This window comes from Triplophysa dalaica, chromosome 11 (genome assembly GCF_015846415.1).
Source record: "Triplophysa dalaica isolate WHDGS20190420 chromosome 11, ASM1584641v1, whole genome shotgun sequence".
Classification (NCBI taxonomy): domain Eukaryota; kingdom Metazoa; phylum Chordata; class Actinopteri; order Cypriniformes; family Nemacheilidae; genus Triplophysa; species Triplophysa dalaica.
In genome coordinates this window covers 1,036,273-1,051,320 of record NC_079552.1, presented here as the reverse complement: position 1 = coordinate 1,051,320, position 15,048 = coordinate 1,036,273, and the positions used below count along the sequence as shown (strand labels likewise).

Sequence of the window (15,048 nt, the reverse complement as noted above, 5' to 3'; positions counted from 1 at the left end):
CAACAAGGTTAAAAATGAATGTTTATAATTTAGCTGGTAAAAAATGCAAAGCAAACGGCTTAAAAATATGAGTTGCCTTATGTTGGCTCTGAATTTTCAAAAGAATTAGCAGAGTTTAGACGCTTTCTCACCTGGGGCTTTCTCCTCCTGTACAGGAATCTTCCAGACCAGAGGTAGCAGAGACAACAACAGTGTTAGAAGTTCTTCCCGACAGGTCAACTCCTAAGCGACAAAGGTTTAAGATGGAAAGGTTAATTTAGGATTTAAAATAAATTTCTCACTCGGTCTCAGCAAATCTAATCAACAACAGTCTTCCAGGATTGATGACCACACTGAAGAAGCTTACTCAAGACATCTCTCCCTTCTGCTGCCACGCAAACAGTCAACACACACAGACTGGCACTGATACCTGTAGAGATCTTTTAAAGGTTTGAGTCAAAGAAGGGTTGCATGGACATGAGGTACGATTGCGCAGCTCTAAATACTGGTTCCACCCCGAGCGAGAGAGCATTCTTCACACGGAGGAGAGAAAGCACTCTGACAAGTGTGAATTAAAAGCAAATACAGGAGGCAGCCTGCCACCGTGTCATGTGACCACAGATGAACGAGCATCTGACAGCAAGTTAATTAACATAGTGGATGAGGAACCACTATGCAAACATACAGGCCATTGATGTCGTGTTTAGAGAGAGTTCTTAGAAAAGGCCGCGAGACACTTCAGACATGATTCATTACAACTCTCACTTCAAAGAGAGAGAGACAGAGAGACAGCTTTTTCATATGAAAATAAAAGAAATATGTCGTGTAATGTTTTAGAATACTCAAGAAGGGTATTTGTGCTGACCTGATCAATAACAAAGTTCAAGGTGCTGAGGAGCAGGAAGCCACGTCCCCTCACCAGGTACTCCCCCAGGGCCACCATGTGACTCTCCTCCTCGTCCTCGGCCCGTTGGGCCACCGCACTGCACAACTGGTGCACATCCGTCAGGAACTCCCGTGCCAGGGTGTTGCTGGCCCCACTCATGTCCGAGCTGCAAACATAAAATACTTGTTAGAGATTCCCCATGTTTCACATCTAGGCACCAGTTTATACTAAAAGCGAGACACTACTTTTGCTTTTTTTCAACAAAATCCACCAATAAGCCCTTAAGTACATGACACACTGGGTGAGATTGTCTGTTCTCAATTACTATTTTGATTTTGTTTTACTGCATGAATTGGAAGAATAGTTTTAGCCAACATTTCTGTACCTGTCGCTATGAATGAATTAGATCATGCATTCTTTCATGCAGTCTGGAATCATTCTCAACAAAGCCATGACTTCATGCAATCTGTAAATTATCCTTTTTGAAATAGCTTTTATGTCAGGATATATCATTTAAAACACCATTTGCTCACTGGGGCCCCTATTTTGGCAAACTAAGCGCATGTTATGAAGCGCACAGTGCAGGTGCACTCAGGGCACTCTAAATCCACTTTTGCTAGTTATTGCTAACGGTTGACCTGATTCTCTTAATGAGCAATGGGTGTTTTTTGGGCGTAACATGCAATAAACCAATCAGAGTGTCATCTCCCATTCCCTTCAAGAGGCAGTTGCGCTCTCACCATGGTGGATCGCTATTTACATGGCAGAGTTTGTTGGCGGAAAAGCTGAAAGCTACTCAAGCGAAGAAAGTGATTTTCTCATTCCAGGTTAAAGCGTGTGAGCAGATCATCTACAAGACAAACAGGAATCCACCAAAGCTTCCCGAGGTGACATGGCATTTTTATATTTATGTACACAATAATAATCTTGTCATTTTAATCTTTTATTGTGAACGCACATTTTGGACCCGCCCAGAGGTGCATTTTCTACTAGTGCGCTCTTTAAATATCAAAAAAATACTGTGTATAGTTGGTCTATGGCGCTGTCCAATAGCAACGCGTCAACAATGCGCCTTAACACACCTCTTTATGGACCAACACGCCCATGGATGCAAATGCATTTGCCATTTAAACAATGTGGCGCAATACGGGAAAATGAGAACTGTGTCAGGCTGAAACCAGCAAAAAATACAAAGTGAATGAGAATTTGTGATGAAAATTACATAAAAAATATGACACAGTGTAACAAATTTTAGTTTCAACGGACTTTTTTATAGTTCTTGTACAATTGTGATAATATTTATTTTCATGCAGAATCAATGTTTTCGTGTATATTAAGCTCAATAATTTTTTTAGCTAATATCATTTATTACGATAGATCGGTATATTTTAAATTTGCACATATTTAAAAAATTGTCAATGTAAGAAAAATTCTAGAAATGTCTGTAGGACAGAGAAGGTGGGATGAAGCCATAATGGGTGACTTCGTCTGGAACTTGGTTTTGTTGAGGACAGTATTAGTCGCAAAAGAGAAAAAACATCAACTGCACACTTCTGAAGTTTTAGATTACACATTTTTAGTAACTGTTATGCTAAACTGTTGTTTTGAGCTCAGTGTTATGCCAGTACCTTCTTCATACAAGTAATTAAAACGAAATATGTATAAATGTGTGAATACATTGTTTAGTTTTTTTGTGAGTGCATCGATGGTCAAAAAAAGGTATGTGCTCTTCTATTATGTTTAAAACGAGAAAAAGACACGTTTCCTTTTGTACATTGTGCAATCAAATGTCACGATCATAAAATAACATTTTTAAAATATTAAATTTTAATTTTTCAAAATAGGCTAAATTCCCTTAATAAAAACATGCATTAAAATAATGATGACTAACAAAGGCATAAAAACGATTTCTGAAGTGGCAAATTCAATAAAAACAGTGTACAGTCTGTTAGACAAACACAATCAACACCAAGGACACTCACTGTATACACACGCTAATCCTGTGATAAAAACATATCTCTTCATCATCATCACACATTATTCTAGCTGACATACCTCCTACAACAGGCCCGATGAGGAACTCAAAATCACCAACATAATCCACTAGTAAGAATTCCAGCTATATGTTCCGTTCATGTTAACTGTACGTTTCCCCCACTAACCTGCGGGCCTGAATCCACACGCCTTTACGATTTAATAATGACTGAATTTCGGTCCTGTGCTGTAAACTCCATTAAAAGGAAATTTCTAATGGAAGCTCTTCAGATTTTGAGTTGATCAGTGCATCACATGAAAGCATGTGATGTCACATGGTCAAGTAGCGGCCGGCTGGGAAGCAAACCTCTGGTCAAGAATGAGAATCTGGCTTTTGTCTGATGCTGAAACAAACCGTTTAACATCAAAATACTCTTAAAAGCAATAATGAAATCCCCTTTTCTTTCTATCCCAATGCTAGTTAATGTTACTCAGACCTTGTTTGGTTAATGTTATCGTTGGAGTGTCATTCTTTATATTAGATGAGGTTCATTTAACTTTCAAAAAGAAATCCGAGGAAAAGACTGACTGTTAAACATATCGACCACACACATACACACACACACACACACACACACACAACAGTCAACAATTAGGCTATATCATTGCTCGCATCACCTTTGTGACACCCAGAAATAAGCATCAGGCTAAACAATAATCGTCTGTGCAGAACACACGCTTATGAAAGAAACCATTAGGTCAACGGTCAAAAATGATTACAACGGTTCTGTACCACATCTATAAATAAGCACAAGTTACATCTGACAAAATTCTAGTTTTTAAAAAAAGAGGCAATAAAAGAGAAACAAAGCTGGAATTATATTTATCAGAGTGATGGTTAACAAAGCATCTCTGTGTACCTGCATCTGGCTGTTAACAAAGTAATTACTTTTTTATCTCTCTAAAATAAGATAAACCTTTCAAAGGGATCAAAGTGTTTCATAAAGAATGATCACGCGCTATAATATCAGTCCAATTGGCTAACATCAGATGGGTCATGACTTCTTTCAGTTCCTGAGTTTTGGGTTGTTCCAGGAAGTGCACATGATCACAAGACGAAGATTAGAAGCTGAAAAAACACTTAATTGAGTGCATGGCATGTAGCCACTTGGCCAGACAAAGAGAGTCTTCTAATCGATGGCCTCAATCAGGTCCTCTTAGCACAATGCAAATTAACATGAGCTCTTGGGGCTGGTTGCTATGATTCTCAACTCATTTGGACACGAGGTTCAATTAGACTGAAGGGAAGGGGAGATCTCTTATTGGCCGTTTAGATAAATACAAAATCAAAGATGTCTATTTCTCTACAACTGAAGCAGTGAGAAAAAATTATATTTCGTTCTCTGATATTAAATTAAATTTTGTCTACAAAAAATATTTCTGAAATCTGATCAGATCAAAAGACCATGATTCTCTATTATATTATTAAAAAGATTGTGAGAATCATTTCAGTCATATCTTACGTACACCGTCACATTGGTCATTGTGGTCTGGATCGGACTGTTAAAGAGAAGCGTTTACCAGAACTTCAGCGCATCTTTTCCTCTCGGCTCACTGATGTGTCGCACACAGTGGAACAGACACAGAAAACTCTCCAAGCACTGAAGAATCACCTGAAACACAGAGAAACAATGTGTTCAATTTTTCGAGATTATCTGAAGAAAATGTGAGTGATGATACGAAATTGCCACCACTTTTTTATGTAATGTAAATGTTCTGGCTGGACTACATTGTGAAAGTATTAAACGTTATTTATATATATAATATATCAAACTCTCATTTCAAAAGATCAAGACAATTCCTGTATTTAATGTCTCTCCCTTCTAATGCAGCAGACATTCTCTTATTTAATCCAGGGGATTTCACCCATATAAACCATTGATTCAGTGTTTCAGCACATTGACTCGAGCAGCGAGCACTCAAAATGTCCCAAGACTTCCTTGTTAGTCGTGTCAGCTTCCATTTACTGGAACAGACACAGAATAATCACATTACACAGAACAACTTCTACTCACATGAGCGGGGGTGAGTAACACACCAGACGCACAAAACTACTACAAGAACAGCTGCTTACACGGAAGTGGGTCTACTGGACTACACACTCAACAGCATGCAGGACGTCCATACTGTGTGTGAAAAAGCATAAAATACTTGGATGTTCCGAGTCAGATTATATCACACTTTTTTGAATACCAATGAAATGTAAATAAAACCTTAATAAACTTGTCCAGTCTTTTTTTAGGAATGAACTCCTGCAGACGGCAACACGACACTTTTAACGGGATAACCAGTACTTGTGGGGGTTTGGTGGTCTGATCGTTTAGCTGTCGGCAGTCACACACATGTCACGCCAGATGTTGCGGCAGGATCAGCGTGCTACAATAATGCATGTGACAGAGTTGAGCTCAGGGTCACAGAGATCGACTTCAACATCTGACAGAGTCACTTATAAGATCATAACACATTAGCACTGTTTGTAAGACTGTGTGACCCCTGAAGTGACCCAAACCTTTTCAATTAATTTAGTTAATGAATAAATATATATATATATTTACATTTTTTTATTGTTTTCATCTTTATTCCCAGTTTGCAATAAGACATCTCAAATGTATGTTTGCCTTATTCGGGTTATATGGCCTTGATGGAAGTAAACTGACAGAAGTCATCCATCTACATGTTTGTTAAATCCTTTCTAGGAGACTCAATTTGCTTTCAGTTTTGCAAGAGACAAACAAATCACTTCTTATTGACATTTACAGTCACATTAAAACCCATCAGTCACATGAGGAACACTTACAGCACTTATGCTGGAGATAATAAGGTTCTGGGCCAGGTTGCAAGAAACCCATTAAGATAAGAAAACCCTTAGTGATACTGTTACAATAAGAATCAAAGTGAAGTCGTGAATGTTTTTACTTCTGTATTTTCACAGATTTCCGAGTGAAATGGAATTTTGAATGAGAAAAAGAGTGCCCGTGGCTTTCGTCTTTATCTGTGATTTGATTTGATTGTAAAAACAGCCATTGCATTTTGAAATGGAACTGGTAGCAGACTGACAGTTGATGGGGAGGAGTTAACGGATGCTCCGCCCAAGCCGTCTAGCTTACGTCATCATAGATGCATAGTCATTACAGAAAGGAAGTGCATTTTCAGATTTTAACAGAAGATAATAAGGGTACACAAATTTTAAAAAGAGAATGACCCACATTGGTTAGCTATTTACAATAAACACAGCAATATTTCATGACAAATAGGCATTGTAATTTTTTATTTCACTTAGACTTTAAGGGTTTTCTTAACTTAAGTTTTTTTTGCAACTGGACCCTGAATTTTGGTAAAACACTAGGCATACGCTCTAGTGAGCTACATATGCAACTACATTTAAGGCCACTAGAAGCATCTGGACTTAAATGGAACCTCAAACGTGACTGATTTGCAAAGATCTAAATAGGCAGCAATTGTGAATCATAAAAACAGTATCGTACAAACACACGTTTACAATGTGTTGGTCAAACATTTGTGTTTCTGCCTTTAAAGACAAAATTAAGTTCTAAAACAAAAGACTTTAGTGCAGTAGCTACAGTATACACGTTGTTAGTGGCAGTCTCACGGGTTTCGAAGCAGGGTTATTTAGGGTCACAGAGGTCATGACCTTAAGCCGGCTTCACAGACTTACCAGAGAATCAGGGTCCGACTATCTAATGAAAATCAGAGCGGAAGGGATCAGCCACAGTAACAGTATCAGCGAGAGACTGAAAACACAGGACTCGGGAGAGAAAGAAACGACAGATGAAATTATGAGATGAATAGAAAGTGATAATGATGCTGCATGGTCAGAAGCACAGAAGACTGAAAGAAAAAGCAAGTAATGAAGTATTAAATTGTGCAGCGAGTGAAAGAGAGAGAGAGTATTAATGCGGTTCCGTGTTAGTATCAGCCAACCAAGTAGGGATGCCACAATACCCAATATAATATTGAACTGTTCGGAACGACATCCACGGTTCAATATATGTAAGTGAATTTTGGTTTTCCGGTTTTGCGTTTAAATTTTTTCCTGTCCTTAATTACACTGCAATGGCTCTGTCTGTGTTTGTCCGTATGCTAAGATAGATAAACACATCCCCACGAGTACAGTGCCTGCAACACGAGAAGCAATGTGTGGTTATCTTTGGCCTTCCCCATTGAGCAAACGTTTACTTTAATTACAGAAATCGCAAGTTTTGCATTACGTCATTTTAAATACTCCAATGCGCAAAACCTCTTCAAGAAGCTTATTTAACTGCTATGTTGATTAACAGTAAACCAAAAACTGCTGTGAGCTTCCAGTGTAAATCTTTACATTTATTCAATACACCATGAAATTTTACAAGTTTATTTTTTATAACAAAAGATAATAAAATAAGTCAAATAAAATAAAGAGAATTTCAGTAAAAAAAAAAATTCTTCAAATTTTAACTGTTCCTGTCACATAAGCATAAAACAATGTAAAAACACTTTAATGTGCCGAAGCCATCAGAACCGAAACAAAAACCGTGGGGCGAAAAACCGAGGTTCATATTGAACCGTGGGTGAGCTGTATTGTTGCATGATATTTCAGCAAATGCACATCTTTCTTCTCATAATGTATATGCATATTTTCTGGGGTTGAGTCATTTCACAATGGTTCATTGCATGTTGCGTGCTGTGCTCTTGGTATCTGGAAACATCTAAATTACAAGCGCTCACTTAGTTTTCATATCTGAGACACACAGAATGTGCACAGCACAGGAAGTAACACATGGCGGCCTTTATATTCTTTACTTGAGCCAGTCTCATTTGCAGAAGTTCATACTGCTATCGCAAAACATCAAAACAAAGTTGTTGTTTTAGTTTCTAGTAATCAGGGCTTGAACTCAAACTGCTCTGATGTTAAATCTGATTCGATCAGTAGAGTCTCATAGAAAGAAATATTCTGGGTTGAATACAGTTTAAAGGATACTTCACCTAAAATTAAAATTCTGTCATCATTATCATAATGCTCATAACCAAACAGATCTCAACATCCTTGACTCCCATAGTAGGAAAATCACAATGGTAGTCAAAAGTGTCCCAGAGCTGTTGCCATCCTACATTCTTCAAAATATCTTCTTTTGTGTTCAACATAACGTAAAGTATTTTTTTCCTACTATGGGAGACAATGGGTGTTGAGATCTGTCTGGTTATAAGCATTCTTCCAAATATCTTTCTCGGTGTTCATCAGGACAAAGACATTTATACACATTTGGAACAACTTGTAGGTCAGTAAATGATGAAAGAATTTTCATTTTTGGGTGAAGGATGACTTTAACGTTTATCACCACCCGTTAGCATGTGTGACATGAAAAAAATTATATTGACTCAAAGGTTTCATCAGGGCTTTGGTGCTAAAGTTGTGCTCAATAGTTTACACACCCCTTGCAGAATCTTGAAAAAAAAGAGGATTTTCGAAAATTAAGGTTTATTTTTATTTAGTCCTGCCCTGAGCAAGTTATTTCACTAAAGAAATGTAAACAAAGTTCACACTAAAGAATAATAACAGAATTTCTTAAAATAGCCCAGGGCAAAAGTTTACATACCCCTGATTCTTAATACTGTATGATGTTACCTAAACAATCAATGACAGTTTTTATGATTAGTCATAGTTGTTTTAGGGTAACTTGCTTGTTATGAGTCATTAGACTGTCCACTGATGTTCAAAACAAATCACCCAGGTCCTCCACAATCTTTGCTTTTCAGCATTTCTGAATATTTGACTCATGTCCAGCAGTAACTGTATGATGTTGAGATTCATCTGTTTACATTGAGGACAATCGAGAGACACATAAACAACTATTACAATAGACACAAAGTCAACACAATTAGTGTTGGTGTACAAGTCAGTTTGGTGTAAACCTCTGAAAGAGTTTTGGCGTAAAAAAATTATATATAATTTCCTGAAAAACACGAAAATGAAAAAAAAATAAGATGTATAAATGAAACAATAACAATTTACACCAAAACCATCTTCTGAGGTATTACACCCACCTCACTTTAAATGAATAGTGTTGACATTGTGGCAGCACTGAATGTTTCTATCTATTGTAATAGTTGTTTATGAGTCTCTTGATTGTCCTCAAAAAATAAACCTAATTTCCTCTTATTTTCTTAAATGTTTCAGCTTTTTCCAGATTCTGCAAGGGGTATGTAAACTTTTAATCACAACTATAAATAAAAGTACCACTAAAAATGAATAAATACAAATAAAAGTGCCTGCATGCCGTTTGGCCATTGAATTGTTTAGAACAAAAGAGAAAATTATTTTTCACGCCTGTGAGATGACTTTATATTTACGCAGCAATCAAACACAATGGTAGCAATATTAAAAAGCAGTAATGTATACACTAGTTAAACCGTGGTAAGAATAAACAAGATATTTGAGTTTGTAATATTTTGCATTTAGTAAATAATCTCTACAGATGTGTCTGAATGATATTATGCATGCAAGTGAAAGCATAAAAATCAAGAAAAAAATGTTTCACTTGTAATCAAATTAAGTTTCATGTTTAATAAAACGTCTAGATGTCTCGTTTCAGTAAGAAACTGTAATTCTTTTGTACAGGAAGAGGTTGATTGAAAAGTGGGCCATCTATCACATCACATCATAGACAGTGACAGCGGTGGAAACATGACTCACCAGACAGAGATGAATTATTCACGGCATTGAGTCAGTTATCCAGAGCACATCACAACACGCGCAACCAGGAGGACAGATGCGAGGGTCATGCCAGCATTTACAAAAACAAAATGCATCATGATCAACTGAAGCAAGCTAAACACTCCGATTCAGATAGGAAAGTAACTGAAGTCACATTTAAACATTGAACCTTTAACTCCTGGCCTAATAAAGTTGGATAAGAGAAAGTCTCAACAGACAGATCTGACAGGTCTTTTACTGATAAGACACATAAAGCAGCCATGTTTCAAAATAAATAACTACTTCCAGCTCATATGTAACATGTTTGTATTTACCATTCCAGTTTGTACATACCATTCAGAGTGGCAAACACTCTCACCAACAATTCCACATAGAAAATTCAAAAGGTTGGCAAAATGTCAAACGCATCTTTTATATTCTCTCTTATCACAATAAATGAATGTACGCTCCGCTCCCTTTTAGCTCGTTTGACCTACAACTATATTATAACTCATAATCTTCAAGCAGACCATAGTATCAAGAGCTCAGAATTGTGTTCTGGATCAATCCAACTTAAAGGACCCAGTCTTTGGCTGTTTAAGAGGTTTTGATTATGTTTTTGGGGTGTTAAACAATGGATGTTCATGTTTCTAATTTCAAAAACGCTTTGTATTTTACATGTTTCAAGTCTTTTGTTCATCGCTGTCCCTCTTCTAGCAAAACGACTGGATTTCTTCCGGTCTATATAAAGTTCCTCCTTCCAAAACGCTCTGATCTGCAAAACTGACCAGGTCTTTCGTGATTGGCTTTGGCTTCTCTGGCTGTTGTGATTGGTCGGTCCCCCTCTCACATGTATTCATAAACTTTGGCTTTTAGCAATAAGCAGTAACAATGGCGTCAACGTCACTTTATCAGTTAAAAACATGCGGATCGATCGAAGTGTAATGGAGGTCTATTAGTGCATGAGCAAACGTCAATCTTTGTTAGAGATCGCAATTATTTTCATATGGTGAGGGGAATAACACCGGACCAAATGGCGTCAGACCAGTTATATTTAATAACACTAATAACAAAAGCGTTAGTTTTGCCTTTTTATATTGGACCAGAGTTGGATATTAAAACAAGCAGATTGACCAGGAGACATTTGCAAGCAGGACTTCAAAGGAACTATTACATTTAATATTTAAGTTTTTTGTAAAGACAAAAGCATTACCACAATGCCACGAATACAGATCTTCTTATAGACACAGAAACCTGAAGGAATCCAGACATGATCTGCTGGCTGCTATGATTGATGGAGTCTACAGGAAAACCAGATTAAGACTTAAACTGTGAGTGTAAACCTGTATTAACACTCTCAAAGCCTCATCTCACCATCTGTAAACTCCCACACGAGCCGTGTGTCTGTGAGATAACAACAATCTCAAGAATTAAAAATGTTACTTTATTAAGAAACATCACATTAACACTACAGCAAGAAAACAAAATCTAGCACATAACCAATATGATCTACATAACAGTTTAATGGCTGATCATTCAAAATCTCTCCCTGCATATTTCTAAATAAGTCCCAGAAACGCTATAGCTGTGTTTACTGCATAAATATCATACATACACGTGCCACATGAGACAAGGCAAATATTTTAACGTAACTACAGTATTAACTAAATCACCCAGCACTTGTCATGAAATCAAACATTAAAACTTACGCACAATCCATCGACATCGTTCCAGAAAACAAAAATGAAGAAACTCACTAAAGAGTTAGATGCAACTACCTTGTACAAATACAGATATGAAAAGCCACAAGAAGTGAAGCAAACTGGCAACTGGCATCCATCCACAGAATGACATTTCTCTCATCAAGATCACAATAAATCACATCTGAAAACATCACATGATGTTAAGCTTCCTCTAGGGATTTGAAGCAACACTAACATGACGAATAAAACCCAAAACAAGAGTGCCATGGAACAGCATGCGGTTACACGGAGGCATCCAGTTAAAGTTTCTCTGAACTTTCACTTTGACCCAATCATCATAGGAAGCCACAGTTTTACAGTACACAAAACGAAACAAACATTTTCATCCTAAACAGAACAGTACTAAAACTGCACAACAGCCACAGTACAACTTTACCAGATGGCTACAAATTATTTTCAAAAGGATTTTAAAGGAACAAAATAGATGAAGAGACAAGCTGTTAACAAATCTTACATAATCAGAGCAGGATGTTATATTTATATTGTAGGGGTTGAGTAGAAATGTCACTGAAACCCAATTATAAGGAAGATGAAAGTGAGAGCTGCACGAAACTTGTGAACACCTATGACCACAAAACACAATCAATATACATGCTTCCAAAACTTCAACTAATCACAAGCAGACCCTCTAAAATCTTACACCATTTGAAAAAGAAACAGGCATTGGGACCTTATGTGTTATTAAATAAGGGACAAAAGTATCAGACCGAGCAAAAAACTGTATATTTGTGTATGTAAAGCATTTAGCAGATACCTTTATTTAAAACAACAAAAATAAACAATAAGTGATATGTCTTAAAGCGGGTGTTACACACAGGGTTTCTGCCAATCTCATTTTAATCTTGAGTACCTATAGAGTAGTATTGCATACTTTGTATCTTCGAAGAGTATTTAGTTTGATCACATTTATAAAGGATAGATACAGCTTTACGATTGTTTCCGAAAACATACGGTGCGTGCGGGGGGGAGGGGTAGATCGAACCAAAACACGTGCACAAGCATTGCCAACAAAACACAGACATCAGTGTCACTCACCAGGCATCTTTTAGTGCTGGGACGGCTCCATATATCGGTTTCAAACAATCTCCAAATCCACCGTTTATATAACATTCATCACCCAAATGAAGTCAACAAACAAACAAATGCTCTCTCTCTATCCTGCTTTCAATCTGCGGATGCTCCTTCTCCTGCTCTCCTGTGGCCGTGTGGGCGTGATGTCTCCTTTTCCGGGAGAATTGTACAATAAGGAACTAAGAAAAGTTGTTACAAAACAGTTTTATATGTTCGAAAAAAACTTTCCGAAACCTGTATGATCGCTGGGGGAGTGTATCACACACAGAAATACTACGTAATTCGCCCAACTCGTTTTTTACAAGTTAATCATGTTAATCATGAGAAGACAGCACGATTAACATTGTAAAGAGGTCAGAATGCATGAAACACCGTTGCAGGGCCTCTTTAAGCAGGCGATAATACAAGAAATGCTGTACAATGTTAAGAACTTCTAACAGATGCCTGTTTGGGTGTCACAGTTTTACACGCTAGTGCCTGAAATTAAGCCATCACAAAAAAATCATCAAAGTCATCACAAACGAATGGCAATTCTTCACGCAGATCATCAACATTTTTCTCTATGTCAAGTTCAAAAAGGAAGTGAGAGACACACTGAAATTAAAAATATCTGAACTATTCTGAGCAGCTGCTTTGTGCAGACATGCAAGAAATATACATGTTTATAATCAACCTGAACAGCATGCATTGATGCGATTGTGAAGGTATTTGCAACTCGATGCATTCTGTCAAGAGTATCTAGCTTTATGGTTCATCTGATAGAAGAGATTAGTATCTAAACCACAGGACAGCATCAGATAAATCCCATATCATATCAGACTCATTCACTTCTCATCCCAATCGTCCTGTTATGCTCTATTTAAAATGAAAGTACCCCCAAAAATAAGAATAAGAGCAATGTATGTTTATGTCAAGTCAACCCTGTATGACTTTCTTCTGCAGGACACAAACGAAGATATTTTGAAGAATGTTGATAACCAAACATCATTGAACCCCAATGACTCCATTGTATAAACACAACCTCTCTATTTAATAAAATATCTTCTTTTGTGTTCCACTGAAGAAAGAGTGACACTCATGCAGGTAAATTATGACAGATTTTTTATTTTTGGTGAACTTTGCCTTTGATAATGACGGAGAACAGAATATTCTTCAGTCTCTCGAAGTCAAGAGTGTGTTAAACATCTGGGCCAGGTTTCACAGACAAAGCTTAGCTTAAGCCAGGACGATGCCTTAGTTAAATTAGGATATTTAAGTCGCTTTTATTAAAATGCCTTTACAAACATTACTCGTGTGCACCTTGAGCAAAACAATGGCATTGATAATATATTTTTTATTTTCAGTTAAAACAGCTCAAGATTTTATTTTATTTTAGGATTAGTGTTAAACCTTGTGTGTGAAACCTAGCAATAAAGTGAGTCTTTTCTTCTCTCCTTCAGTCAGTCAGCAGTCGGGTCTCACCTGCAGATCTGCTCCCTGAGAGCGACAGTCCAAGTACTTCTCCCAGGCCAGCGATAGATCAGCCGGGTGTGGGCTTGCCATGTCCAGATGATGGTCTCCGGCTCCGGCTCATCCACAGAAGATGACAGGAAGTGTAAACTCCAGTTCAATGCGAAGTGGCAGCACAGGAGGGCCGCGTCATCTCCCCGCTGGCGGTGCGTCCGGATGAGGGAGAGTCAGTTAAATCCGTTAGTTCCTTCAGGAGAGAACTTTTGAAATTTAAAACGTACGACTGGCGCGAAGTCGGCTGCTCACGAGACCGCTCATATCATGATTTTCTGTTTTCACGCGATTGTTTGGTAAAGTTTTTAGTCAGTTTATTATTATTTAGTTATTCAGTTAGTTTACAGTTTATGCGATTTGATCTACCTGACAGTTACTGTCAAGTTTAACGGCTCAAGTGGACAAATGAGACAAGATCAATGATATCAGAGCCCGCGGAACACAAGTTGAAGCTTCGGACTCAGTGTTAACGAATTTCACTACGATTAAACGGTCAAATAAATAGCGTTTGGGTTACATTTGTGATGAGGGATTCACATTAGCAAATATCTGGATCGTGTCGCGCAAACGGCAGACGCAGAATATCCCGCAGCTTAGGCTATTTATTTACTTCTGTCAGATATGAGATAGCAAAATGTCAAACGCTCGCTTTTATCGTCGTATTCATACCTTATACATCAGTGCAGCATTAAGAGGTGTACGATTGAATAAATGGCAATATACGTACCTCCAGTCTCGCTTTTAACATATACACAAGCAGTTTACAAGAAAAAAATCGCATGCAAAAGACTACAGGAAGTAACGCCCACAAAGCAGCATCCGACGCCGCTATTGGTCGACATGACGCTAAGCTCCTGTCAATCAAAGCTGTGGACTCGAGGACGCTCCCTTTCACCAATCATTGGAATGACGTCAACCGTGTCCCCCAAAGTGGGCGGGGATTAAGCCCTACGATCGCCATTTACCGCGGTGGGCGGGGATAATGTGATGACGCTGTTGCGCAGTGGGTCGGGGAGTACCGGTCAATGTGAAAAATGATATGATTTAGATTCATTTTATTATATAAATATTTTGTTATGTCACACAAACACACACTTTATTGAGCAAATAGAAATATGTTT

General features: G+C 37.7%; 1 protein-coding gene across 3 annotated transcripts in view; it reads right to left on the bottom strand.

The window, feature by feature from the left end:
- The window catches only part of lyst (lysosomal trafficking regulator), a 46,405-nt gene extending 31,612 nt beyond the window's left edge, over nucleotides 1–14,793 (bottom strand). For 2 of the 3 annotated variants that reach the window (XM_056760316.1, XM_056760318.1), the window contains exons 1-5: nucleotides 14,655–14,793; nucleotides 13,886–14,073; nucleotides 4,421–4,512; nucleotides 845–1,031; nucleotides 132–222 (exon numbers count right to left, since the gene is read on the bottom strand). In XM_056760316.1, the coding sequence (XP_056616294.1) occupies nucleotides 132–222; nucleotides 845–1,031; nucleotides 4,421–4,512; nucleotides 13,886–13,966 (451 nt within the window). In that variant the 5' untranslated portion in view covers nucleotides 13,967–14,073; nucleotides 14,655–14,793. Of the gene's footprint in view, nucleotides 1–131; nucleotides 223–844; nucleotides 1,032–4,420; nucleotides 4,513–13,885; nucleotides 14,121–14,654 lie in introns of all 3 variants that reach the window. The other variant, XM_056760317.1, reaches the window with a different exon arrangement.
- Between the last annotated feature and the right edge of the window lie 255 nt (nucleotides 14,794–15,048).